At 34.1% G+C, this 27,267-nt stretch overlaps 1 protein-coding gene across 1 annotated transcript in view; it reads right to left on the reverse strand.

The window, feature by feature from the left end:
* The window catches only part of LOC149786075 (cation-independent mannose-6-phosphate receptor-like), a 185,168-nt gene that overhangs the window by 76,803 nt on the left and 81,098 nt on the right, over window positions 1-27,267 (reverse strand). The window contains exons 19-22 of the mRNA XM_089976368.1: window positions 23,814-24,004; window positions 20,645-20,725; window positions 15,201-15,429; window positions 12,177-12,397 (exon numbers count right to left, since the gene is read on the reverse strand). Coding sequence (XP_089832494.1) covers window positions 12,177-12,397; window positions 15,201-15,429; window positions 20,645-20,725; window positions 23,814-24,004 — 722 coding nt within the window. The remainder of the gene's footprint in view (window positions 1-12,176; window positions 12,398-15,200; window positions 15,430-20,644; window positions 20,726-23,813; window positions 24,005-27,267) is intronic.

Below are 27,267 nucleotides of genomic sequence, written 5' to 3' on the forward strand. Positions count from 1 at the left end.
CATACAAGGTATCACTCACTTTGAAGACTACAGCTTGCAGTCTGAAATGTAATCATAGTTATTGTCCTTAAGAACAGTCTGTGTGTGTGTGTGTGTGATCTGGATTTTTAAGTAGCTTTAACGATTTTTCAGTCATATCGCTATGATGTAGACTACCTACAGCTTGCAGTCTGCAACATAAATATCCTTAAGGTACCACTGTCACATATGATTCATTTAAGTGTAAGTGAGGCAGATCAGATTATTATCTGCATCAAAATACCATTTCAATTTCTGAACTTGACAAACTGTTTAAAAGGAGGTCAAGAAAATGCAATGAAAATGTAAATTTTAAACTGTTACTTCCATCATAATTGGTACATTTCTTAACAAAAGTACATTTATCTCTCATGCTGCCCCTCACTAGAGAGTAGCACAGACAAGTTTGTATACAAAGGTACCCAGGATAGGCAACCACCCCTCTGATGTAGCATGTGGCCAGCATTTTAGTCTAAAAATGACTAATTTACCACTCACACGCAGCCACATTTTATTTTAGTATGTATCCAGAACCAATATTTAATTCATACGGTAAAGTAAGTAAATCTGATTATTTCTACCAATGACTGTTTCAACAATGTCAGGTTTTTGTTTACTGAGAGAAGTGTTGGCTCAAGTACATTATAACATGTACCATTATGGTTAATATTATATCATTATCTACAAACACTGACATTTACAGGAAATGGGCTCAACAATGAGTTTTGGGCCTCATGCTGTTTATTTTTTCTCTTTGATGATTATGAACAAAGGTAATTGTCAAGATCGTAACATAGTCAACATAGGATAAATATAGTTCTTGTGGATTCACACACAAAGAAAAGTGAACCTTGAAAAAAACAGGGTATCAGGCAAAGAACAAAAAGTCATGCTACAGTATCTGTATCACTTCCTTTAAAAACAAGGTAATTTGTCTTCTCTTCAAAAGTTTTGTCTGCGTGATTAAACTGCAGTACAATTAGCAACATAAGTATAAATCGTCACAAAAATGTCATCACATGATAATTAATCCAAAAGTTCTTATTTTAGAAAAAAAAGTCAGTTATTAGACTCAACAATAATGGTGAGAGTTCTTGCCAAAATATCTGATGTTGGAAAGACTCGATTGAAACAATTTAATTTTTACAACATTGTAACAAATAAGGAGAGTACTCTGCAGCAGTGGGGAAAATGGAGAATGGGGAAAGAGAATGATTCTAAATGCCATGTGATGTTTGCACCAAGATTTAAATCACAATGTTGTTGAATAATTTTGCAATGCACATGCCAACAATATCCCACTCACATTTCATGCTTAAGAATAAGAACTATTAATGTATGTTCACTTGAAATAAGTCTATTCTTACGACAAGAATCTCTTAATAATTAACATAAAAATGTAATAATTTATGTTATTTTTAAATGAAGATGTTAAATGTTTTGAACTTACATGCAGCCTTATTACTGCATACAAATAATTCTCACAAATAAGTCACCCTCTTGTAAGACTGCCCATCTTACAAGGCCACATTCCTGGTGCAAAAGAGGTGGCGGTATAAGAGGGGGACCACTGTAACTTGTTTTGTTAACATCATGATGTCCCATCTTAATGTTAACCACACAAAGAAATAAAACAAAAAACAGGACCACTGTAACTTGTTTTATTAACATCATGATGTCCCATCTTAAATAATGTTGACCACACAAAGAAATACAACATAAAAGAGGAAATTGTAACTTGTTTTGTTAACATCATGATCTTATATACTGTTGACCACACAAAGAAATAAAACATAAAAGAAGACCACTGTAACTTGTTTTGTTAACATCATGATGTCCCATCTTAAATACTGTTGACCACATAAAGAAATAAAACATAAAACATCACATACTAAAGCAACTGAGTAATCCAAAGTCCTTAATGTTTTGAAATAAGAACCTCATGTGTTCATTCGATATTAAACTTATGAAACCCATTCAATAATAAATTATGCCACTCACTGAAAACAGCATGAGGCATATTCTATTATTCAACTTGTTTCATAAAATTCATATCAAATGAACACTTGCATAAGAACCAGGCTACTAAGGTCATACAAGACACCACTGTCACTCTGTAGACTACCTACAGCTTGCAGTCTGCAACATAAATGTCCTTATGTAACAGTGGTATTACATACAATTCATTTAGGTGTAAGTGAGGCAGTGGTATTACAGTGGTATTACATACAATTCATTTAGGTGTAAGTGAGGCAGTGGTATTACAGTGGTATTACATACAATTCATGTAGGTGTAAGTGAGGCAGTGGTATTACAGTGGTATTACATACAATTCATGTAGGTGTAAGTGGGGCAGTGGTATTACAGTGGTATTACATACGATTCATGTAGGTGTAAGTGAGGCAGTGGTATTACAGTGGTATTACATACAATTCATTTAGGTGTAAGTGAGGCAGTGGTATTACAGTGGTATTACATACGATTCATTTAGGTGTAAGTGAGGCAGTGGTATTACAGTGGTATTACATACGATTCATTTAGGTGTAAGTGAGGCAGTGGTATTACAGTGGTATTACATACGATTCATTTAGGTGTAAGTGAGGCAGATCAGATTATATTCTGCATCAAAATACCATTTCATTTTCTGAACTTGACAAACTGTTTAAAAGGAGGTCAAGAAAATGCAATGAAAATGTAAATTTTAAACTGTTACTTCCATCATAATTGGTACATTTCTTAACAAAAGTACATTTATCTCTCATGCTGCCCCATACTAGAGAGCAGCACAGACAAGTTTGTGTACAAAGGTACCCAGGATGGGCAACCACCCCTCTGATGTAGCATGTGGCCAGCATTTTAGTCTAAAAATGACGAATTTACCACTCACAAGCAGCTACATTTTATTTTAGTATGTATCCAGAACCAATATTTAATTCATACAGTAAAGTAAGTAAATCTGATTATCTCTACCAATGACTGTTTCAACGATGTCAGGTTTTTGTTACTGAGAGAAGTGTTGGCTCAAGTACATTATAACATGTACCATTAAGGTTAATATTATATCATTATCTACAAACACCGACATTTACAAGAAATGGGCTCAACAATGAGTTTTGGGCCTCATGCTGTTTATTTTTTCTCTTTGATGATTATGAACAAAGGTAACTGTCAAGATCGTAACATAGTCAACATAGGATAAACATAGTTTTTGTGGATTCACATACAAAGAAAAGTGAACCTTGAACAAAACAGGGTATCAGGCAAAGAACAAAAAATTGTGTGACAGTATCTGTACCACTTCCTTTAAAAACAAGGTAATTTGTCTTCTCTTCAAAAGTTTTGTCTGCGTGATTAAACTGCAGTATAATTAGCAACATAAGTATAAATCGTCACAAAAATGTCATCACATGATAATTGATCCAAAAGTTCTTATTTTAGAAAAAAAAGTCACAGTTATTAGACTCAACAATAATGGTGAGAGTTCTTGCCAAAATATCTGATGTTGGAAAGACTCAACTGAAACAATTTAATTTTTACAACATTGTAACAAATAAGGAGAGTACTCTGCAGCAGTGGGGAAAATGGAGGATGTGGAAAGAGAATGATTTTAAATGCCATGTGATGTTTGCACCAAGATTTAAATCACAATGTTGTTGAATAATTTTGCAATGTGCATGCCAACAATACCCCCCTCACATGCCAACAATACCCCACTCATATTTCATGCTTAAGAATAAGAACTATTAATGTATGTTCACTTGAAATAAGTCTATTCTTACGACAAGAATCTCTTAATAATTAACATAAAAATGTAATAATTTATGTTATTTTTAAATGAAGATGTTAAATGTTTTGAACTTACATGCAGCCTTATTACTGCATACAAATAATTCTCACAAATAAGTCACCCTCTTGTAAGACCGCCCATCTTATAAGGCCACATTCCTGGTGCAGAAGAAGTGGCGGTATAAGAGGGGGACCACTGTAACTTGTTTTGTTAACATCATGATGTCCCATCTTAAATACTGTTGACCACACACAGAAATAAAACATAAAAGAGGACCATTGTAACTTGTTTTGTTAACATCATGATGTCCCATCTTAAATACTGCTGACCACACAAAGAAATAAAACATAAAACATCACATACTAAAGCAAATGAGTAATCCAAAGTCCTTAATGTTTTGAAATAAGAACGTCAGGTGTTCATTTGATATTAAACTCATGAAACCCATTCAATAATAAATTATGCCACTCACTGAAAACAGCATGAGGCATATTCTATTATTCAACTTGTTTCATAAAATTCATATCAAATGAACACTTGCATAAGATCCTATTTTTTTTTAAATATGGTACATGAGAGCCATAAAACACTTACATTTTTCATATCATAGGCAAGGTTACCATATCTTATTTAAACATTAAAACTAAATTCATTTTCAAAATGGGCTTCACAACCATAACAATGTTATATGAAGAACCAGACTAAACTGACATGTTACATCAGAAACCAGGCTATAATGACGTATTAAATGAGGAACCAAGCCATAACGATATATGTTATATAAGGACCTTGGCTATACTGGTATGCTTCAAAGTTTTTCTTGAAATGGTTTTGAAATCTTTACAAACAGTAACAAACACACAGTGTTAAGAAATGAAAGATAACTTTGGCACTACACCTCTCCCTCGAAAACCTGTCCCTGGACCACTTGCGAACCCCTTTATAAGTCTGGGTCAGGATCCCATCTTTTTCCAAATAAAATACCAAGAGAATTGGTTACTACTTGCTGAACATAAAGAAAATTGTGATCAAAATTATATTTTGAAACTTAGATATATTGCTTGTTTTATCGTCGAAAACAGTGGATACAGCTATGAATTTTAATTCATTGTCATGAAAGTCTCAACTTTTAATGAGAAGTCATATATTTTCTTAAGTTTTCTATATAAAAAAATTCTTAGTACACTGTAAATAACAATATTTGATTATAATTCAGTCCATGATATTGTCAGTAATGTCTAATGGTAGAAGCACTTTAAGAAAAAATACCACTAAATAAGTTCTGTTCAGTGAAATTTGTTTTAGTTGTATTGTTGAATTTGGTTACAGTGTAATCATAAAAAATGCTATATGCCATCTTGTGTCCAAACTATCTATCTACCATCACATCTATGTCCTTGAGTATTTCTGAGAACCTAGATAAGTGTTGATTCTGTTTTGATCACTGATTTGCAGAAGTGTTTTCTGTATTGTTACAAACAATTAAAAGTATAACTGCTTTGTGTTATCATGTTAATTACATATTCTGTATCAAATAGTGGTGGAATAATAAATGATGAGACTAAAAGGCATGCAAATCCTACCCATATAAGAGATAGCAGTCATGAGAGTATATCAGGTCAACTCATTTAAATTGACCAGTTGCACATTTTTTAACTATAATTATGTAGGTAGCATAATTAAAGTATATGATGAACAACAGCAAGAGAGGGAAACATACTAGGTGCATGAAAAGCATTGTTTCACAGATATGATTCATTATGAAGAAACAAGTTCCAAAGTTTGTAGTGAACTTAAAATTCTCAAATAACTTGCATTCAAATGTTTGCTCAAAGTAGAAATTTCACTATAACTTGCAAAGAAATTGCAGCATCAATATTTTACTAATAGAACAACACTTTTAAAAAACGTTTCCACATTGACTGTTGTAGTATTATGAATGAAATGTCAATATTTTTCGAAAAATGGAAATACTGCTTTGTTGCCAATAAACAATAACACTCACATAAATCCACATTCATGTACAAAAATCAGTAATGCAGCATGCAGTGTTTTTGGAGTAAATGTGATGTATGCTAAAACCTCTCAAAGTAAAGTTTTTAATGATCTTTCAAAGGTTAGTAATCTTGGTCAAAAAGTTAATTTTTACAGAAAAGCAAACAATTAGGAAAAGCATTTTTTTTATTATTAATATTTCCAACAAAAATTTAAAATGAGTAAAAAAAAACATTTAACAGCACCCTCCATCCTGTCATTGTCGATATCATTGTACTAAAGTCTATGTACTGTGCACAAGTAATCAAGGGAGAGGTGGATTTGTTTACATGAATCTACAAGGTACTGATTTAGCAGATAAAACCTGATCACACCAATGTTAGGAAAATAAGCTTGCTATTCCCACCTCCAGCCCTTCCAAAATTTAAAAAAAAATAATATTTTTCCCAGTTATGTCATACCTATTACCTCCCTTTGCTGCCATAAGGTGACAATAGTTTTTAGCTGAGCGACATATCAACAAGGATGCTTGCATAGCAGAGAGGGTTTTAAAGTAATGTGATCAGGTAAATAATTTTGGAGAAACAAAATTTAAATAAAAATCTGTTTTCTTCTTCCAACAAGTCACCCAGTCACACTAACATTAGGAGAATAGGCAAGAGGAGGAAGGAATGCGAAGCATGCTTATATATGATTGTTGAGGATAAATTAGAGTGGAATTTCCTGAGCTGTGGGTCTCCTCACTACCTTGACTTTAATTTCAAACAGCAAACTCAAAAGGTGTCATCCACAATGTTGGAGTATGATGCAGCTTAAACAATGTTGAATGTACACATGTATCTTATTGCACCAAGCCCCAGTTTTCAGAGGCAGTCAAAGCATTTGCCATGGAATGATGTTCCGCTCTGATGACAACACCAAAATGATTCCAGAGATCACTCTTTTGCCCACTTATTATTAAGTTTAAACATTGTTTAAGCTGCAACATACTCCGACATTGTGGATGACACCTTTTGAGTTTGCTGTTTGAAATTAAAGTCAAGGTAGTGAGGAGACACACAAGATTGAGATTCATTGATAATTTATTTGTCAATCATACAAAGACAAGCATTTGACTGGTTTATGTGAAAGTTCTTACTTCTATACTAGGTTTACAATGCATAAAGCTCGTTTCACTACCAGTCTAACATATGGTTAGGGATGAAATACTGATATGGGAGAATTGTGCCAGTACGAATTACCACATGGCAGCATACCGATATAATGATACATCATTATACCCCTAGAACCAGCTGTACACCATAAGAAGCACTATGATGAAAATTCCATGTCATTATGACCACCCATTCAGGAGGGGTAATAATAATAATATTTTCAAGAAAGCTGTAATGTTTGTCATACTGTAAGATCAGCATCAATTTCCTTCAAGATCAACTAGATATTATAAGAAGTCTTTTGGTAAAAGCTGACGTCAATATGACCATCTATTCAGAAGGAGTACAAAGAACAAGATTTTCATCCTGGCCACATTGTATGCTAGAGTAGCACCATTTTTATGGCTCAAAAACCAGACACCATAAGTCTTTGGTAGAAACTTAATGTCAATATGACTTTCCTTTTAGGAGAAAAAACAATAAATCACTTTCAAATTGGCTGCCATTGAGACCACATTACAAGTCAGATTGGCACAATATTCATTACAGACCTACTATAATTACAATTTTGGTGAAAATCCCATATTTCCATGACCACCCATTCAAGTGGAGTAGCAATAACATTTTCAATATGGTCACCAGCAATATAGGGTGTCATATCACCATCATTTTCATTTAGGACTAACTAGACATCGTAAGTCTGTCAGTGAAACCCCATGTTGACATGACAATCTGTTCTGGAGGACGGTTTTCAATACTGGATGTCTGAGAGAAATATTTTCATTAAAACCAAATCAGACATTGGGATAAATGTGACTGTTAAGTTTGACAGAAATCTTCCCAATAATTTAGGAGCAGCTATAACAAACTTGTGCTAAAAGATGCTGGACACTGATTGTACAGATAAAAATAATTTGTGTTGGCAAAGTATGTAGGCCCTAATGCATTCTAAAATGTATGTGTACAAAATGTCTATTAATAAAATTAACATTTGCAAAGTTCTATTTAATGGCACAACAATTTGATACATATTCATATCAACGTGTTGATCAAATTTCATTTACCGAGATCAAGATGTTCTGACATAACTGTGCTAAAAAGATTGGACTTGCACTTAAAAGGTCCAGATTAAATTGTCTAATGATGAAACATTATCAGTATTTTGAAGAAGCTAACACTGAACTGGCCAAAATAATCCAACATGTCTAATCATAAAACATTAGTACTAGCAGATAGAATGTTCAGGTACTCAAGATGAGGCCATGGCTACTTTCTTTTCTTTCTTTTTAACTGCTAAGTAGTGAACCATCACTGATTTTCTTAAGAATCTCCAACACAATAAATTTGGTAACCACACCATCAAAGTTAACAGATTCATAAGAGACCTAAAATTTAAAAAAATCATGGTTGTAGCATTGACCTTGAACCTGATATCATGGATAGAAAATCAAACAATGTCGAGCCACACCTACATGTGGTAAATCTATTATTCATTTGTTTTCTAAAAACAGCAAATTTATTTAAGTGGCATCATTCACTGTATTTATTGGATGTATTAAAGGACTGGATTTAGTTGTTTGTGTCATCATGCACAAAAGCCGGAATAGCAGAAAACCCAAGTCAGTGACCTTTAACCTTAAAATCAGTGTCAGAGTGCTGATTGTAAATTTATTCATTGGAATGACCACTCCAGTGGCTTAGTGGTTAGAGCATCTGCCTCAGATGAGGGAGGTTGCAGGTTCAAACCCCAGCTGAGTCATACCCAAGACTTAAAAAAATGGTACTAGCCTTACTTGGCACTCAGCATTATGAAGTTAGTGTTGGGACTGGTCAGCCTGGTATCAGGAAAAAAGGACTGGTGGGACATGATGCCACATGTCTGCAGCATGATGCTGCAGTGCTAGACATCACGATAAACTGTCACACTGTAGACATTGTAGCAATGTGACTGAGAAATTGTTAAAGCTACGATAAAAAATATCCACATCCTGTTCACTGGAATGCCACCAAACAAAAAATCTGGTCAAAATTCACTGTACTTATAAGCTCAATGAAACAGAAAAATGGAAGCAATGACCTCTGACTTGAATCCAGTCAGTTATGCCTGATTTCAAAACTCCTTAACAAAAGTATGGATATGTTGGTGGTGACATCTGCACCATTTTCATTCAAAAGTCAGAAATACTTTAGTGGAAAACCCATGTCAATGCATTTATTCATGCATGTGGAGTAGAGACAACAAAAATTTTCAAGGTGACCACTATAGTACCTTGTTGGAAGTTAGGTGAAAACCATTATCATTCAAAAAATAGCTAGATAATTGTATAATAATGTTGTTATAATAGAGGTTTAGTGACAATTAATGCTGATCAGACCATACATTAAGGAGAAGTAGTCATCACATGATTTTCAGAATGACCATCAGGGCAGGCATACTGGATGTTATGTCAACATCACTTGAACTAAAATATAACTATATAATGCAAAAATGATTTATATTTATAATTTTTGTTGCTATGGTCATCTGTTTAGGCAAATAAACTGTCACAAGAATTTTCAAGTTTCATTAGGTCTCATTCTCATAAGGACCAACTACTTCAACTCATTCAACCCAGAACTCTTGTCAGTATCACTGATATTATGCCCCAAAAGCACTAGGCTTTGTCTTACTGCTTGTGACCAGAGTTTTTTAAATCTAAATGGAAAATTTTGTAAACATCATGCACATGCATTCATTCTGACCTTAATTTCTCTTCTTTTATCCAATAAAACCAATTGGTCCGAATAAATTTATCTAAAAAGTCATATATTTTCTGTTATTTGTCCAATTTTTTCATAAGTTATTTATCCACTATTTACAAAATGATGTAAATCATTTTTATACTGTTATTACCCTCTTCTTCTGATGATTCAATCTTGGATACTTCTATGTTCAAGTCTAAATCTTGTAAATATGTAAGTGCAGATCATATCTTTACCTAATTTCCTCAGTATTTTCACAATGAAATCTTTTTGCTCTCATTAATCATTAAATATTGCTGCTCTTAAATCTGCTATTGTTTACTATTTTTCATGAAAGAAATATAAAGTGAAACCGATCTCAATTAACAACAGATGGGATTGGCCACTGAATGAAAAACACATCAAAAAGTATAGGTGGAATTGGGCTGAATGAGTTAAGTTAAAAGTGTTTTAGTGAAAACCCCATGTCAATATCACCATCGATGCTAAAGCTGTAGTGTTACCAGTTTATCAAGACAGCCACCATGGTGGCCATACTGGTTGTCCAAGATGAACATTTTCATTTAGGACCAACATTAGCAAAAAGAGTTTTTAGTGAAAACAAGATTTTCAAGAAGGACATCATGTCAATTTGACCATCCTCTCAGAAGAAGTATCAATAACAAGATAAATAAATGTCAGATCAGAACAATTTCATTTAGGAACAACATGATATAAAAAAATCCATTGGTGAAGACTGCATATCAGTATGATCCATTCTGAGGAACAAGATTTACAAGATGGCCAACATGGTGGTCATACTGGAAATCAGCTTTGTATTATTTTAATTTTGGTTCAATTAGAAACCATAATAAGTATTTTGGTGAAAACCCAATGTCCATATGACTTTCAATTAAGAAGAAAAAGTGATAAGAAACTCTTCAATATGGTAGGAATGGCAGCCATAATGGATGTCAGATTGGAACTATTTTCATTTTGGATCAAGTATACATTATTGTAAGTCTTTTGGTGACAATTAGATCTCATTGTGATCATCTGTAAGTAGCTATAAGAAGAGTTTCAAGAAAGCCACCATGGCAGCCATACTGTGTGTCATCAGATCAGCATGATTTTCATTTAGGACCAACCAGACATCATAAGAAGTCTTTGAGTGAACAAACTATGCTGATATAACTTTTCATTCAGAAGTAGAAACAAGATGGTTGTCATGATGATCAAAATGGATGTCAGATTAGCACCAATTTCATTTAGTGCAAACTACACATCAGATAGGGGCCCCACGTGGCGGAGTGGTCTAAAGCATTCATCGTTCCAAATCACTGCCATCTCACCTCTGTATGCGTGGATTCGAGTCTCAGGCTCGGCTAACATGGATATGTGAGAAAGCCTGCCAGTAGCTCTTCATGGGTCAGTGGTTCTTCCCAGGGTTTTTCCTCCACCACTTATACTGGTGTTAAACGATACAACAACAACAACAACACATCATATAAAGTCTTCTCATGAAAACTCTTTTCAACATTATTTCCCATTCAGGATTTTTCAATAACGGCAACAATGGTGGCCATATCTGATGTCAGATCAGCATAATTTTCATTCTCAAACAAGACATCATGAAAAATATTCTGCTAAAATAACATGTCGATATGAACTTCAGTTCAGGAGCAGTGTTATCAAGATTTAAGATTGGCACCATGGCAGCCACCTCAAAAGTGTGATCAAAATCTTTTTTATTTTTGGACAAAACAGATCTCACAAGGAATCTTCACATGAAAATCCCACACTGATATGACTTTCCATTGAAAAGTAGTAACAAATTTTTTAAAGATGTGTGCCAAGATGGCTATACAGAAGGTCAGATGGACATCATTTTTATTTAAAGCCAACTAGATATCACAAGAAGTCTTCCAATGAAATCCCATTTCAATATAACCATCCATTCATGAGGAACAGTGATAACAGTTTCAAGCTGGCTGCTGTGGCAACCATGTTGGCTGTCCAAGCAGCACCATTTTCATTTAGGACCAACCAGCTCTTGGGATGAATGTGCAAGAAGTTACATGGCTATCCTCCAAGTATTTTAGGAAGCATAGCAATGTGCTAATAGATGGACAGACAGATGGACTGACAAGAGAAGATGAACAAAAGACTATGCCATAAGCACTTATGACTGGTACTGTTATAAAAAGTTCAAACATCAATTTCATGGCATGAAAAGTCTAAAAAGTTATCTATATATCTATACGTCAACTCAAACACATCTACCAAGTTTGATTTGTCAACACTTTTTCCAGTTAAAAAATTAAATGTCAAAATGAAAAATGATATTTTCTTACGATTTAAGAAACGTTTCATTTGCTGATGTCAAGTGCTTATTTATGCAAATAAGTTTGCCTTGATGGACATATATCTGACAGAAAGGACCTAATCTAGATTGCCCAGCTGCATTGCATTTAAAACAATACAAGTTTCAGAAAACTAACCTTAAAAGGAGGACAGGCATACTTGGTAGGCCAGTCAAAAACGTAATGGCAATCATCAAGTTCATCAGTAAATGTGGGACCCCGCATGCCTTCTGTAGACTGGTCACATGAGAACTTGATGGTCGTCTTCCTCTCATATTTACCATGACAGCTATTTTTGCCCCCACTGTAATGGAGACTCAACTCTCCGGCTTCATATATTAACTTCTGGTTGGCTTGGCCTACAGGAAGTACAGAATGAAAGTCTGTAGCAAACAGAACTCCATTTAAATACTGCAAAATCATTTATTTTTCTATTGTTCATTTGAAAAATAATTTTTTTCCCCATGATGGGCTCTGGAAAATAATTTCCCAAGCATTCATCTCTGGGACAACTGAACTGCAAGAGCTACTCATCCCTGTCCTCAATATACTCAACACAGCAATTCTCCACTATCGTACTTACACTTTTACTAAAGAACCGCAAGTATCTATCTGGTGCAAACTTGATACTAAAATGGGTAAAAACCATCAAATGTGTTTATAACTTGAAATATCATTTGCACACAAAGCCTTTCTTAGTGATATTTGCATTTACAGTGAAACCTTTCAGTATTATAGGCATCATAAGTTTCCTTTTCAACAACCCATCTCACAACTTTATGAGTTAAATATGGGATATGTTAAGAAACAGAGAATGTCAAAAAATGTTATGCTTGCCCCTCAGACCACCAGTATTTTCATGCCAAAGTGAAGATGCCAGCAAATATTTACGTATGTAGTTACACAAGAAAACTGTCAGTATCTTCCATCAGAAAGAATTCCAACCGTCTCAATTTCCACCAACTTTCATACAAAATGTTCCATTTTGGTTCAACCTCCAGCAATGAGAGCTAGAAACAGGCACCATAATAAGGAAAGATCACTGAATGGCCAAAAGAACTGGAACATTACTAAGTCATTACCCTGACTCAATTTTGATGAATCAGATGTCATCAAGAAATTCTTGGCCAGGTGTGAAACTGTAACAGCATATATTCACAATAATTACCTATTTTAGCATCAAGCTTGTACATGTGTAAAACAAAGCGAAGTCTTTTCTTTGCAACATGTTCCAGACAGACAACAAGTAGACAAATTAGGCAAATGTTATTTATAACTGAGGCATGCCAAATGGTATGCTGTTTAACTTGGGTGCTTGTTAAGGTAAGAAAATATACTCAGATTTATTCTCAGCATGCAAATCTGCATCTACCTGGCCAGGAATGAGTACACAGTAAAGCTTAACTTGGCCCAGGAATGAATACACAGTCAAGCTTAACTTGGCCTAGGAATGAGTACACAGTCAAGCTTAACTTAGCCCTGGAATGAGTACACTGTCAAGCTTTACTTGGCCCAGGAATGAGTACACAGTCAAGCTTTACTTGGCTCAGGAATGAGTACACAGTCAAGCTTTACTTGGCCCAGGAATGAGTACACAGTCAAGCTTTATTTGGCCCAGGAATGAGTACACAGTCAAGCTTTACTTGGCCCAGGAATGAGTACACAGTCAAGTTTTACTTGCCCCAGGAATGAGTACATAGTAAAACTTAACTTGGTCCAGCCAATTTTTACTCTGTCAGGGAAAGAGGATGAGTGGTTTTCCTTGCCATGTAAATTAGGTTATTCCATGAATACTTACCCAAACACAATTACAATAGGATCGTAACTCATGCTATCTGTAAACAACCTCTCCTTCATCAAGCCCTCCCTAAAAAGATGAAAATCTACAATATTCCCTTTTAGATACTATTACTGACATAACAAAAACAGCACTTGAGTAAATCTCTGGTCTCTGGTAACTTTGATACAGCCACTTACCTTTGCTGTTAAATTGTTTCCTACTGTTTGCACAGATATTCAGACCACAATGTGCAAATACTGAAACAAATGTAGGAAGAACACTTTATGCACGTCTGGTGTGTATTGTGTGTATCTTCCCAGACCATGAATTTGTTTCAGTTTGTGCATTTAGTCACTACAGTGTCATAAAATGACAAAAAGTAACTAAAATAATAACTAGAATAAATCTGTAATAATATTTAGACTAGCATAAAATGTGAGAGAGAGTTTTAAAAATAAGTAAAACAGGCATAAATATGAGTGACAACTATAGAACTATGTAAAGAAAACATTTTATATACTGAAAACGAAAAGAAGGCATGGTCAGAATCTGTTAACAAAGAGTGAAAAATATGAAATATTTAGAAGCAAAATTGTAAAATAAAGCTTTATAGGAGTTTAGAAATTAAATAAAGATTGTAATTTACCAAATTTTGAGAATGGATGGCCAACAAAAGGCAGAAAAGTAGAATAAATTTTGGGGATGGTGGGAGCAACAGAGACAAAGTTACCTGTCCAGGGCAAAAATATAACTGATAAATATATGATATATGGGTAAACACCAAGCAAAACCTAATGAGTTGATTATAATCCTAACTTGGACAAGTTCCTTCCCTAGGGGTAGGGAATAACAGGAGTTCAAATCCTAAAGTAAATGTTATTGGATAATTAATGGAGAAATTACATTTTTATTACGTTCTTGTGGCCCTATGGTCTTCATATATGTTGTTGTTTTCTAGGTCTTTCAATTTGCCATTTGCAGTAACCACAGAATCATTTAAAAGTGTTACCTTATAAAGCATACAAAGAACACCTGATGTGCAAGTCCATCCCTACCCCTAGGGACTTTGCCCATAGGTCATACTCTGAAAAATACTGAGACCCCCATCCAATATATCCATATATACACTTACTGAGAATGAAAAGATGAATTCAGATTTCTGCTAAAATTTGGCCTCTATGTCCTGTCCCCCTTTGACTTTACCCAAGGATTACGATTTTAGAGGTGGGTGGGACAAACACTATAGATGAATATGTACTGGCCAAAATCTCAAGAGATCTTGCCGAAGCAGGTGTCAAAGCTAAATAATTCATCCATAAGAGACATCAGCCAATATACATTGATTTCAATAATGTATCAATGTTAATTGTGCCTGAAATTACCTATACTAATGTCTTCAACAGAACCAGTTGTCAGCTTTCTTTGGCATGCTCCACTCTTTGAGTCTTCTGGGCAAAGGCTCTTGTTTCTGAGATCACTGCACACATTCAGGTAATAAGTATATTCTCTTGTGCTGACTGCATAATCTTGGGTAATGGTGCTCAGGGCAGATAAGTCAAACACGTAATTGTATAGTGGATCTTGAACAGTACAGTTGTCACCAGTTTTACTCTGTAACAAAATGAGGAAAACCTTTCATCTGGGCACATGTACAAAACGTTCAAAATCAGTAAAAAAGAAATCCCTATATCTGTCAATGTGTTAAAATATCAATGCCTCTTCTTCTTAGCTAATTCTTATTTTACCCCAATGTACAAACACTGCCCAACTGTTGATACAATGAATTCTCGAAGTATCAGAAAAGTGCAATTGATGTGACAAATGTTCTTATTATATACCCATTGCGTGGATTATTATATACCAATTGCATGGCTTATTATATACCCATTACATGTTTTATTATATACCCATTGTGTGGCATATTATATACCCATTGCATGGCTTATTATATACCCATTACATGGCTTATTATATACCCACTACATGGCTTATTATATACCCATTGCATGGCTTATTATATACCCATTGCGTGGCTTATTATATACCCATTGCATGGCTTATTATATACCCATTACCTGGCTTATTATATACCCATTACCTGGCTTATTATATACCCAATGCATGGCTTATTATATACCCATTACATGGCTTATTAAATACACATTACCTGGCTTATTATATACCCATTACATGGCTTATTATACACCCATTGTGTGGCTTATTATACACCCAATGCATAGCTTATTATATACCCATTACATGGTTTATTATATACCCACTGTGTGGCATATTATATACCCATTGCATGGCTTATTATATACCCATTACATAGCTTATTATATACCCATTACATGGCTTATTATACACCCATTGTGTGGCTTATTATACACCCAATGCATAGCTTATTATATACCCATTATGTGGCTTATTATATACCCACTGTGTGGCATATTATATACCCATTGCATGGCTTATTATATACCCATTACATAGCTTATTATATACCCACTACATGGCTTATTATATACCCATTGTGTGGCTTATTATATATCCATTGCATAGCTTATTATATACCCATTGCATGGCTTATTATATACCCATTGCATGGCTTATTATATACACATTACATGGCTTATTATATACCCATTACCTGGCTTATTATATACCCATTACCTGGCTTATTATATACCCATTACATGGCTTATTATATACCCATTACATGGTTTATTATATACCCATTACATGGCTTATTATATACCCATTACCTGGCTTATTATATACCTATTACATGGCTTATTATATACCCATTGTGTGGCTTATTATACACCCATTGCATAGCTTATTATATACCCATTACATGGTTTATTATATACCCACTGTGTGGCATATTATATACCCATTGCATGGCTTATTATATACCCATTACGTGGCTTATTATATACCCACTACATGGCTTATTATATACCCATTGTGTGGCTTATTATACACCCAATGCATAGCTTATTATATACCCATTACATGGTTTATTATATACCCATTGTGTGGCTTATTATATACCCATTACCTGGCTTATTATATACCCATTACATGGCTTATTATATACCCATTGTGTGGCTTATTATACACCCATTGCATAGCTTATTATATACCCATTACATGGTTTATTATATACCCACTGTGTGGCATATTATATACCCATTGCATGGCTTATTATATACCCATTACGTGGCTTATTATATACCCACTACATGGCTTATTATATACCCATTGTGTGGCTTATTATATACCCATTACCTGGCTTATTATATACCCATTGCATGGCTTATTATATACCCATTACATGGCTTATTATATACCCATTGTGTGGCTTATTATACACCCATTGCATAGCTTATTATATACCCATTACATGGTTTATTATATACCCACTGTGTGGCATATTATATACCCATTGCATGGCTTATTATATACCCATTACGTGGCTTATTATATACCCATTACCTGGCTTATTATATACCCATTACCTGGCTTATTATATACCCATTGTGTGGCTTATTATATACCCATTACCTGGCTTATTATATACCCATTACATGGCTTATTATATACCCATTGCATGGCTTTCCATGCAATGACTCAATACACTTCCTCATACTTGACATGTTAAGCATGGCATTTACTGGGTACTGATAAATATGTAAGCACATGACAAATGCAGTAAGCTATATAAGCTCCACAAAATTAATTCCCAACAGGACTGTTATGATGTAATATCAAGCAAAAATCATGTTATGCCAAGTAATGATGTGTAATTCACTGCTACAGATATTTAAAATCACATAACTTATGCCATGTGATGAGAATAATTCACTGCTATAGATATTTAAAATCACATGTTATGCCAAGTGATGAGAATACTCAAGGCTACAGATATATAGATCATTACTGGGTTCCATACAAATGATGATGGGGATGCTTACTGAACATTAGCAAATGGTGAATCTTGGTTGATTCTGCTTTAAACTGGGACAAGTTTTAGTGACTACTGTAAGTGTACCTTTGTAAGTGCACTCATATTTGTTTAATATTTGCAGTTTGTGCAAACATGAATACCTCCAGTTCTGTTGACTTCTGAATGTTGTACTGCCAAATTTCCATCTACGTCAACTTGTGAAGTAACAAAATGTAAGAACAGTATTTAAATAAAAGCACTCAGTCCATCTCAAGCCAATGAGAAATTGTTCCATATTTGTTTTCTTCTTTTGGTTTTGAAATGCAACAACAACTGGTCAGACCTTACTGCTGCTGAGAAACTGAATTATACTCTGACATCTGCATTCTTATTAAACAAGACAGATATCCCACAATGTCTTGTGGTCTGTCATGCTCATGGCTGTACTAATCAGGTGCATACAAAACAGATTCATGGATTATATGCAGGTATAGTAAAAACTTTGTACAACTGTGGTAAAAGCTTAACTAGTAAATCCAAATGTAGTCACCGCGTTATACCAGGTTGGAATGACTGTCAAAGAACATGCATGACTTTGCACGAAATGCTTACCTTATGTGGTGTGATAACCATAAACCTCATCATGGCCATCTCAGTAACTAAATAAGCCAAACAAGAGCACAATTTAAGAATGCTCTTAGATTATATACGAAGGAAGAAGTAAAACAGAGCAGACTCGCTAGCCCAAAAATTTGAAAGTTTCGACTAATGTGAATTCTGGAAGCAAGTTAAACAAAATAGTATGATAACTTCCAACAGGCTACCAATTTGCAATGATGGGAACTTTGGTCAAAATAAAATATGCAACATGTGGAAAAATCATTCTAAAGACTTAATAGTGTTAAAAACAAATTGAATAAGAAGTGTTTTTTTTCAGCACCGAATACCCCGTCTGCTCATATTAAAGCGATCATACTGAGATCCAACGTGCAACAGCAAGACAAAAAGGAGGCAAATGTCCATGATCATATTTTTATATGTGGAACATTTTTAATTTTCTGATACCAGACTTCATGTCCGTTTGATGACTGCATTTAACTGTATGTTTGAACACAACTTTATTCCAGATGATTTCACAAAAATAACAATTATACTGCTACTGAAATGCTAAATAGGTAGCTGATGGACAAAAATAACTTTAGACCTATAGCTCTTGTGACAATTATTTCTAAAACATCTGAATGCATCATACTACAAATATGTGAAGTTACAATCTCTGATGATCAGTTTGGATTCAAAAAGCAACATTTAACAGATTTAGGCCTCTACGCCTTTAAGGAAACTGTCAGGTATTATGCAGCCCAGTGTTTGGATGTTTTTTAGATGCTAGTAAGTCATCTGATAGGGTCAATCATTGGACACTCTTCAAAAAGTTGCTTGATATTCAAATGCCTGTCTGTATAGTTCATACTTTAGTTAACTGGTATGGCAAACAGATGTACTACGTGTGCTGGGGAAATGTAATATCCAGCTCTTTCCATGTAACCAATGAGTGAGACAGGGAGGTGTTCTTTCCCCTTTGTTATTTAATATATACATAGATGAGCTAAACTGAAAACTGGGTCAGTGTCACGTGGGGTTACATCGGCCACCAAATGAATCATTTCTCAACAATTTTAGTTTTGCTCATGACATGTCATTGACAAGTCCTTCTGTCACAGGTTTAAGGAAATTATTAAAGATATTTGAACAATACACATTAGAGATTGATATCTAAAATACACACAAATCAGTATGCATGGTCTTTCAGTCAACTTCTTTCAAATTGTCATCTCTCCCCTTGCACATCATAATGGCCATGCTTTTACAGATGTCAACAGTTACATATATCTGGGTCATATTTTAAAATCCAATCAGTCTGATGATGAAGATATGATGAGACATTACATAATTTTATGTACTTGTAAATTTAGAAATTGTTCATTGAATATCAAAATTAGATTATACAAATCTTATTGCTACACAATGTATTGTGCTCCTCTGTGGACAAACTTTAGTGAGTGTATGAAAAGAAAACTAGTTATTGGTCATAAAAATAGTCTTCATTTTCTATTAAGCCTTCCAAGATTGAACAGTGCCTCCAAAGTAATTTGTAAATTATAACATACTCAGTTTGGATGAAATAATGAGAAGGTATGTGTTTCTCAATGATGACAAGAATATCTAATAGTAAGAACTATATATTAAAGTCTCTGTGGAACTATAACATTCATTTAAATTCTCATATTATAAGCAGATGGAAAAAATTACTCTTTAAATGTACTACATAAATCCATTCTTAACAATGCAGGGCACAGTCCATTGTTGTAGATGTGTCTGTATTCTTGGCATTTTATGTCTAAAATAACTTTAACTTTATATCAGTATTTTAATTTAGATGTATGGACTGTGTAGTCTGAAATAAATAATTGTTATCTTTAATGGCAATTTTAACACATTATCGTCAACATCATGCTGAGATATGGATGAGTTTCAAACACACGACTCTTGAATAATGAGTCTGATGCTGAACCAACTGAGCTACTGGCAAAGTATTTAATTTTGTGAAAAACTAGTATTTTGAATAGCTAAGGGTCCAAGCAATTTAAAAAAAATATGTAGGTTGATGTGCAGTTAACTGTGTTGGCTGACTTTCAAAAACAACTCAGCATCATAATAACAACAACAATAATGCCTTTACCAACGAAAAAATGAAACCTATCTCTTTCCATTTACAGGTAGGACAATACATTAACTGCAAATATATGTAAAGGGAGACGTTAAAAACAGTTTCTTGTCACGGAAAAATTCTATACATGAGAAAAGTCTACTCACCAGTACAGGGCAAGCTGCTTGAGTGAACCAATTAAATTGATATTCACATGTCTCCGTCTCACCCTCGAAGGTTGGAGTATGCTGGGGAAAAAAAGAAGTACATTCAGTGTCATTGCTTGTGTGTGCCCCAGTATTTTAAAATCTTTTGTTATGTATTTTTAATTTGTAATATTTCTTGGCTTTTCTTAATGACTTTATGTCATGTATTGTCTGTATTCTGTAATTTACCTTGTCAAAGTCAAGTTAATAGTGTACCTGTGCAGTGACATTTTTTTAGAATACATAGCTAAAATGTTCTCAATGATTATGAATCCAATATTCAGATCATTATTAATGTTCATCATATTTATAGTCTTGATTCTGACCTTACAAGCTTCTAAAATGGAAAATTTCATTAACTGACAGAGTATTTTTAGAAAATGGTAACTGCGACCTAGGTCAAGTTGAGGGGTATATAATCTCTGTAAAATTACTCATTCTTACCTTAACATCTGCAGCAGAATCAGTCTTATTATCGTTTTCATCAAATTATTATTCACTGGAATTACAAAGTGCTCAATAATATTCTCGGACCGAACCTTAATGTAGAATTATAATGAATTCAGACAAGAAACATTTTGGATTATATTCTTGTGATACATCAAATGACTAAGCACATCACCACATTTGTAACTATAGGCACATCAACACATTCAATAGCATAAATTTATTTGGAATACCACTGGAATTCAATTGGAACTTCATACATTTGGACTTGTGATTGGACTATTTAGGATTTAATTCACAATACTGTTAGCTCCTTTATTAAATTTTCACTTTTGTATTCGAAGAAAAGAAATTATTTATTGAATTTTAAAAAGTTTGGTTTTCACTCTTTTTCTTTTACTTAGTTTAAGACCAAAGTGTGGTAACACTTTGTGATGAAGCCTGTTTGCTTTGGTATTCTGTTTTATGGCACAGAAACACAAAAAGGATATTTAGGGATCAGAAAACTTTAGTAAAGTGCTTGCCAAGGACATGTTATGGCAGTCAACCTTAGCTGATACAATGGATTCTAAGAGCACCCCAATGGTCACAAGTGTGACATGCTAAGCACTGAATCACCATGTGTCATGCCACGATTAGTCTCTTCAAATGACATACAGGATGACACACTGGATCTATTCTACATCCATTTGCTGACAAGGATGGGTGGGTGGGTCTACACAATAACCTCAAATTTAAGTTTATAACCTACAAAACAGCTAAAATACACAATTTTGAAATCATTCAATAAGCTTACTTGTGAAATGTTGGAATATTTAATATCCTTGTAATTGGTCATTACATAATAAATATGAGGAAAAAAGACACCATCAATAATTGTCCAAAAAATAAAAGGTGAACAAGTATTAAAATCGTATCCAATTGTCTGAGGTTTAAGATTGCACAACCCTCTTATCAAATATACAAAGAAATTAGAAAACTTCTCGAGTAAATTTTTTCAGTTTGCCACAAGCATTGAAATCATATCAGCTTTCTAACACAGAAAACCAATACAACCATTTTATAACCTGTCATAAATTGCCAATGATTTCCAAAGGTCTTGTATACATTTCATTAAATTTAACATTTTTGTTTGCATGAGCATTATTATGACTATTAAACTGTGTAAGCATTTGTCAACTTTTCATTTTTACATAAGAAACAGAAGCAACAAATAAAACCATGTCCAATCTATCCACGAGTTCATAGTACTACCATGTTCACTCTCTCTAAGAGTTCAAAATGCTCCCATATCCAATCTCTCCTATAATTCATAATGGTACCATATCCAATCTCTCCTAGAATTCATAATGGTACCATGTCCAATCTCTCCTTGAATTCATACGTCTACCATGTCCAATCTCTCCTCGAGTTCACAGTGCCATTATTATACAAGTAAGTAGCAAGTGATGTCATAATGATAGTGGAATAATGTAATCATCTCACCATTTTAACATGCTGACTTAACAAAAATCGCCCTTCATTTTCATCATGCAAGTCAGGAAGCAGAGATATCTAAATCATGAGGTCCTCTGCTTACAATTTTATTTGACTAAGAGGGCAGTTCATCATAAATCTGAAGTATTATTTTACAGATAAAGTTTGAGTGCCGTAAAAGTTCTGAAGGTTTCACTTACATTTTAAATTTGAACTTGCATCTGAAGTTTGTGTTTTGATGTCCGAGTTTACATTTGAAGTGTGAGCTTATATTTTGAGATTTCGATTGTTCTTATAATGTTCAAAGAATATTTTTTAGATTACAAACATGTAAAACATTACAACAACATCTGAACAAGTTGAGATCACTGTAACATCAATTGCTATCCATGAGGTTTTAGAGTAAAAGTTGTATGTAACACTAGGGAAATTGTGAAAGCAAGTTTTATAATAACATGGAACTACTGTGATCAAGTTTTATAATTCCAAGGAACTTCTGTGATCCAATGATCAAGTTTTATAATACCACAAAATCAATGTGATCAAGTTTTATGATAACATGGACCTACTGTGATCAAGTTTTATACTACCATGGAACTATTGTGATCAAGTTTTATACTACCACAAAACCACTGTAATCAAGTTTTATAACAACAAGGAAGCATTGTGATCAAGTGTTATAATATCAAGGAACCACTGTGATCAAGTTTTATACTACCACAAAACCACTGTAATCAAGTTTTATAACAACAAGGAAGCATTGTGATCAAGTGTTATAATACCAAGGAACCACTGTGATCAAGTTTTATACTACCACAAAACCACTGTAATCAAGTTTTATAACAACAAGGAAGCATTGTGATCAAGTGTTATAATATCAAGGAACCACTGTGATCAAGTTTTATACTACCACAAAACCACTGTGATCAAGTTTTATAATACCATGAAACCATTGTATAAAGTTTTGTAATACCAAGGAACCAATATGATCAGGTTTTATAACAGCAAGGAACCAACATGAACAAGTTTCGTAATCCTATGAAACTAATGTGATTAATTTTCATGATACCAAGGTACACCTGTGATCTAAATTTTAAATTACTAAGAAGCCACTGTGATCTTTGAATGTGCTCATTTTGTATTTAAGATATGCACCTTTAATAATTGTACACCTGATTTTAAGCATTTTTCAAGCAAACACATCTACCATAATATCTGAACAGTAGAGTGTGATCTTTGTGCTTCTGCGAGCTTGGTTGGCTTTTCCTTGGTGACAAATGTCCCCATTTCTATAGTGTACTGTGATGGAGCCATCTTCATGTATTATTGGGTGAGCCTGGATGTACCCTAAGTTGAAGGCTCCCTGTGAAGTCTCCTGGCATGCCCCTATAAGACCTCCTGTACAAAAAACAAGGTTATACAGTGTCAAAAGTGTGTGAAATTGGGACTTTGAAACAAGTCTCCTGATATGCCCTATAAGACCTCCTGTACAGATACAAGGTTATGTCAAAGCATGTAAGATAGGAACTTTGAAACCAGTCCTAATATCTCATTAAATTTAGCAAAAAACCAAATTTCTTTTTTTTCTTCCTCTTTTAAACCTTGATGAGCAGCAAACTAAAACATTTCAACAAACTCATATTGATTGATTGTTGTTTACTGGCACATCAACAATTAGGGCCAAGGCAATGAAAGTAAGCTGAATTGCCCACAGCTACACCCTGAAAGCTGTTGCAGGCTTGTCAGGGCATTACTGGTGTTTAATAGCACATCAACACTTAGTGCCAAGTCAATGGAAATAAAATTCCTTGCCTTAGAACATCATAACAGCTAATTTGACCCTGCCCAAAGACACACTCTGAAAGCTGTTCCAGGCTGGTCAGGGCATCTCTGGTGCTTAATGGTACATCAAGACTAGTGACAAGTCAATGGAAGTAAAATGCCTTGCTCTTAGACACACTATGACAGCTTATTTGGGTTGGTCTTTGCAGGAATTGAACCACAAACCCATTACCATTAGTCCAGCACACTAACCAATGACACACTCCAAATGAGCTGAAAAGTAAATTTCTTTTCATGACATGACACAGTATAGCGATCAATGGTATAATCATGAGACCTCTAAGTAATGTGATTTTATTTTTATTTTCAAGTCATATCTAATTCATCTAATATTAAAATGAATTTTGGGATGTTATGATGTAATATAACAAACAAATACAAAAACATTAGGTTCATGAAACAGAAGAATTAATATTTTGTGGTGAATAAAATTTCAGCACTGCTATGATCATCTGCATCCCAACTGCCCAAAATATTTATTGGTTACTGCATCTGCATGGGAAAATATGAATGAATATTTTGGTTGGATATACTGCACGACATTGGGTGTGCAATATATCCATCCGACAAAACAAGTTCATGTTTTCCCCAAACAAATGCAGTAACCTTTTTATTGTATGCTCATTTTCTTATTCTACCAAAGACTTAATTATATTTAAAAAATACACTACAAGAAACAAAGTAACTGTTTTTATGCTGTATTCCAAACTAAATACACAAGTGCAGATACATCAGTACACAACAACATTACTAACGCGCACATAACTCCACCCAGATCAATCTGAACTTAATCACACGCTAGACATCACTTTCGAAAGAAAATGGTATTTTGGTCTACTTAAAATTGAAATTTAGATTCATATTGTGAATGAATGCGCATTGCAACATCTTTTCCATTTAGTCTGAAATGAATAGATTTTTGTATTTTTGTTGATTCTGCTAAGTTTCATAATAATGACTGGATTTATCTGTGTCAATTCTACATGAAGTACATCTGATTTCAGCAGCGAAGGAGCATCGTGTTGACATCTGCAAGTGTGTTTCTGTTCTGTCATTGAATGTTAGAAATCATAATGTGGGAAAAATATGAAGTTTTTCAATTGCAATTATCAAAAAGACGCTATGGAATATAATGTTTATTTAATTTTTAGTAAAGTAAGTAGGATGTAACTACACTTGGAATACAGTCGAAATTACAGTACAATTTTGAAATGTGTAATCAAACTCGAGAACCCATGACATGGCTCATGTAATTCAGATTTGCAGAACTAAGAAAGTACATTTTGATGAAATTCAGGATGTAAAACTGTAAGTATATGTTTTGCCATTCTTATTACCAGCTAAAGAAGACAGTTTATGACTTGTCACTTGCATATTATTTGTAGGGACCCAGCAATTTTATGACCTGTCTGGCATCTATCACTAGCCTAAATCCGCAACATAGTATCAAAAGAGTTAACGCGGAATGTGGCAAAGCAGCTGCTATGTTGCAGTCCACGAAACATCTGCTTTAGTTCATTCAGAAACAAACTGAATCAATCAAAACGTAAAGCGTCTACTACATAAGTGTACATGATTTGTTTACAAAGTAGTTCCTAATACACTATTGGGCACAGGTGCCATGCAAGTGAGTGCAATATAAAGTGCACAAGAGTGAAATATCGTTAAATACTGCATGATTCTGACATTGTAAAGTTAATGGAGAAAAAAATGAGCATACAATAAAAGATAATTCAAACCAGTGGCATGCCTCCCAAACCATGGCTATTTTATGGTAAACATCTTTCTTTTGCTTTTTCGGGGATGGACATTAGCATCTGCCCTATTGTCCAAGAGAACTGAGAATATATTCTGGCAATAAACAAATTTGCATCTCACTTGTCTGACTGGGTAGTTGATTTGAAGAACTAGGCTAATTTACTCGTATTTAATTTCAAGAGCATATGTCTCATAAAGTGAACAGCAACTTGACGTAACGTCAAATTAGAAAACTAGTTCAAAAGATATCACTGAAAATTGTGTCTGAAGAAAATGACAACTTCTTCAGACAAATTAATTTCACCACCTAACAGCCTGAACTGACAATTACTTTTGAATGTTAACCTCCAACCCTGTTCTGTACTAATGTAATACTATACTCCTTTCCATATATCCATTACCTGCAAATAAAACCAGAGTGAAACCAATAACCACAAAGCTCACCTCTATGAAGCTTTCAGTAATCTGCAGTCACCATTGTAACAGAAATTATCAAGGTTGAACAATGTTTCAGAATAAAGTGATTCTGACAATGAAATGTTGGCATCTTTACTAATACAAACTTTTGTTTTACATTTCTCTTTATATATACTGAACTTCAACACTTTTCAAAATTTAATAAACTTTTAATCAGCACTACATTAGCCAGCATTATGTGGATATACCATTAAAATACTTACCTACCTAAACACCTACCCACCCACCAACCTACCATGACAGGACATAAATGGGCATAAAAGACAAAACAATAAACAAGATCATTCTTTTCTATTATATCAGAGCAGCAGTACTATAATTAGTTGATCATCAACATCTGAGATCAAGCCATCTGTTTATTAGAATTTTTTTAACACCAATGTACTTAAAATCTGTCTAGGAACAATTATCACTGTCCACCACCAGAAGTCAGGGTTGAATCTGTGAAAGTCACATGTTATGAGCAATCTTGGAATGACCGTGGGACAAGCATAATTCATGAAATGAGTTCATACATGAAAAGCAGTCCATTCATCTAATTCCTATATGGTACTCATTCACATGTACAAAACAGTGAACCCTTT

The sequence above is a fragment of the Sinohyriopsis cumingii genome, chromosome 12 (assembly GCF_028554795.1).
Source record: "Sinohyriopsis cumingii isolate HCF-2022 chromosome 12, ASM2855479v2, whole genome shotgun sequence".
NCBI classification, from domain to species: domain Eukaryota; kingdom Metazoa; phylum Mollusca; class Bivalvia; order Unionida; family Unionidae; genus Sinohyriopsis; species Sinohyriopsis cumingii.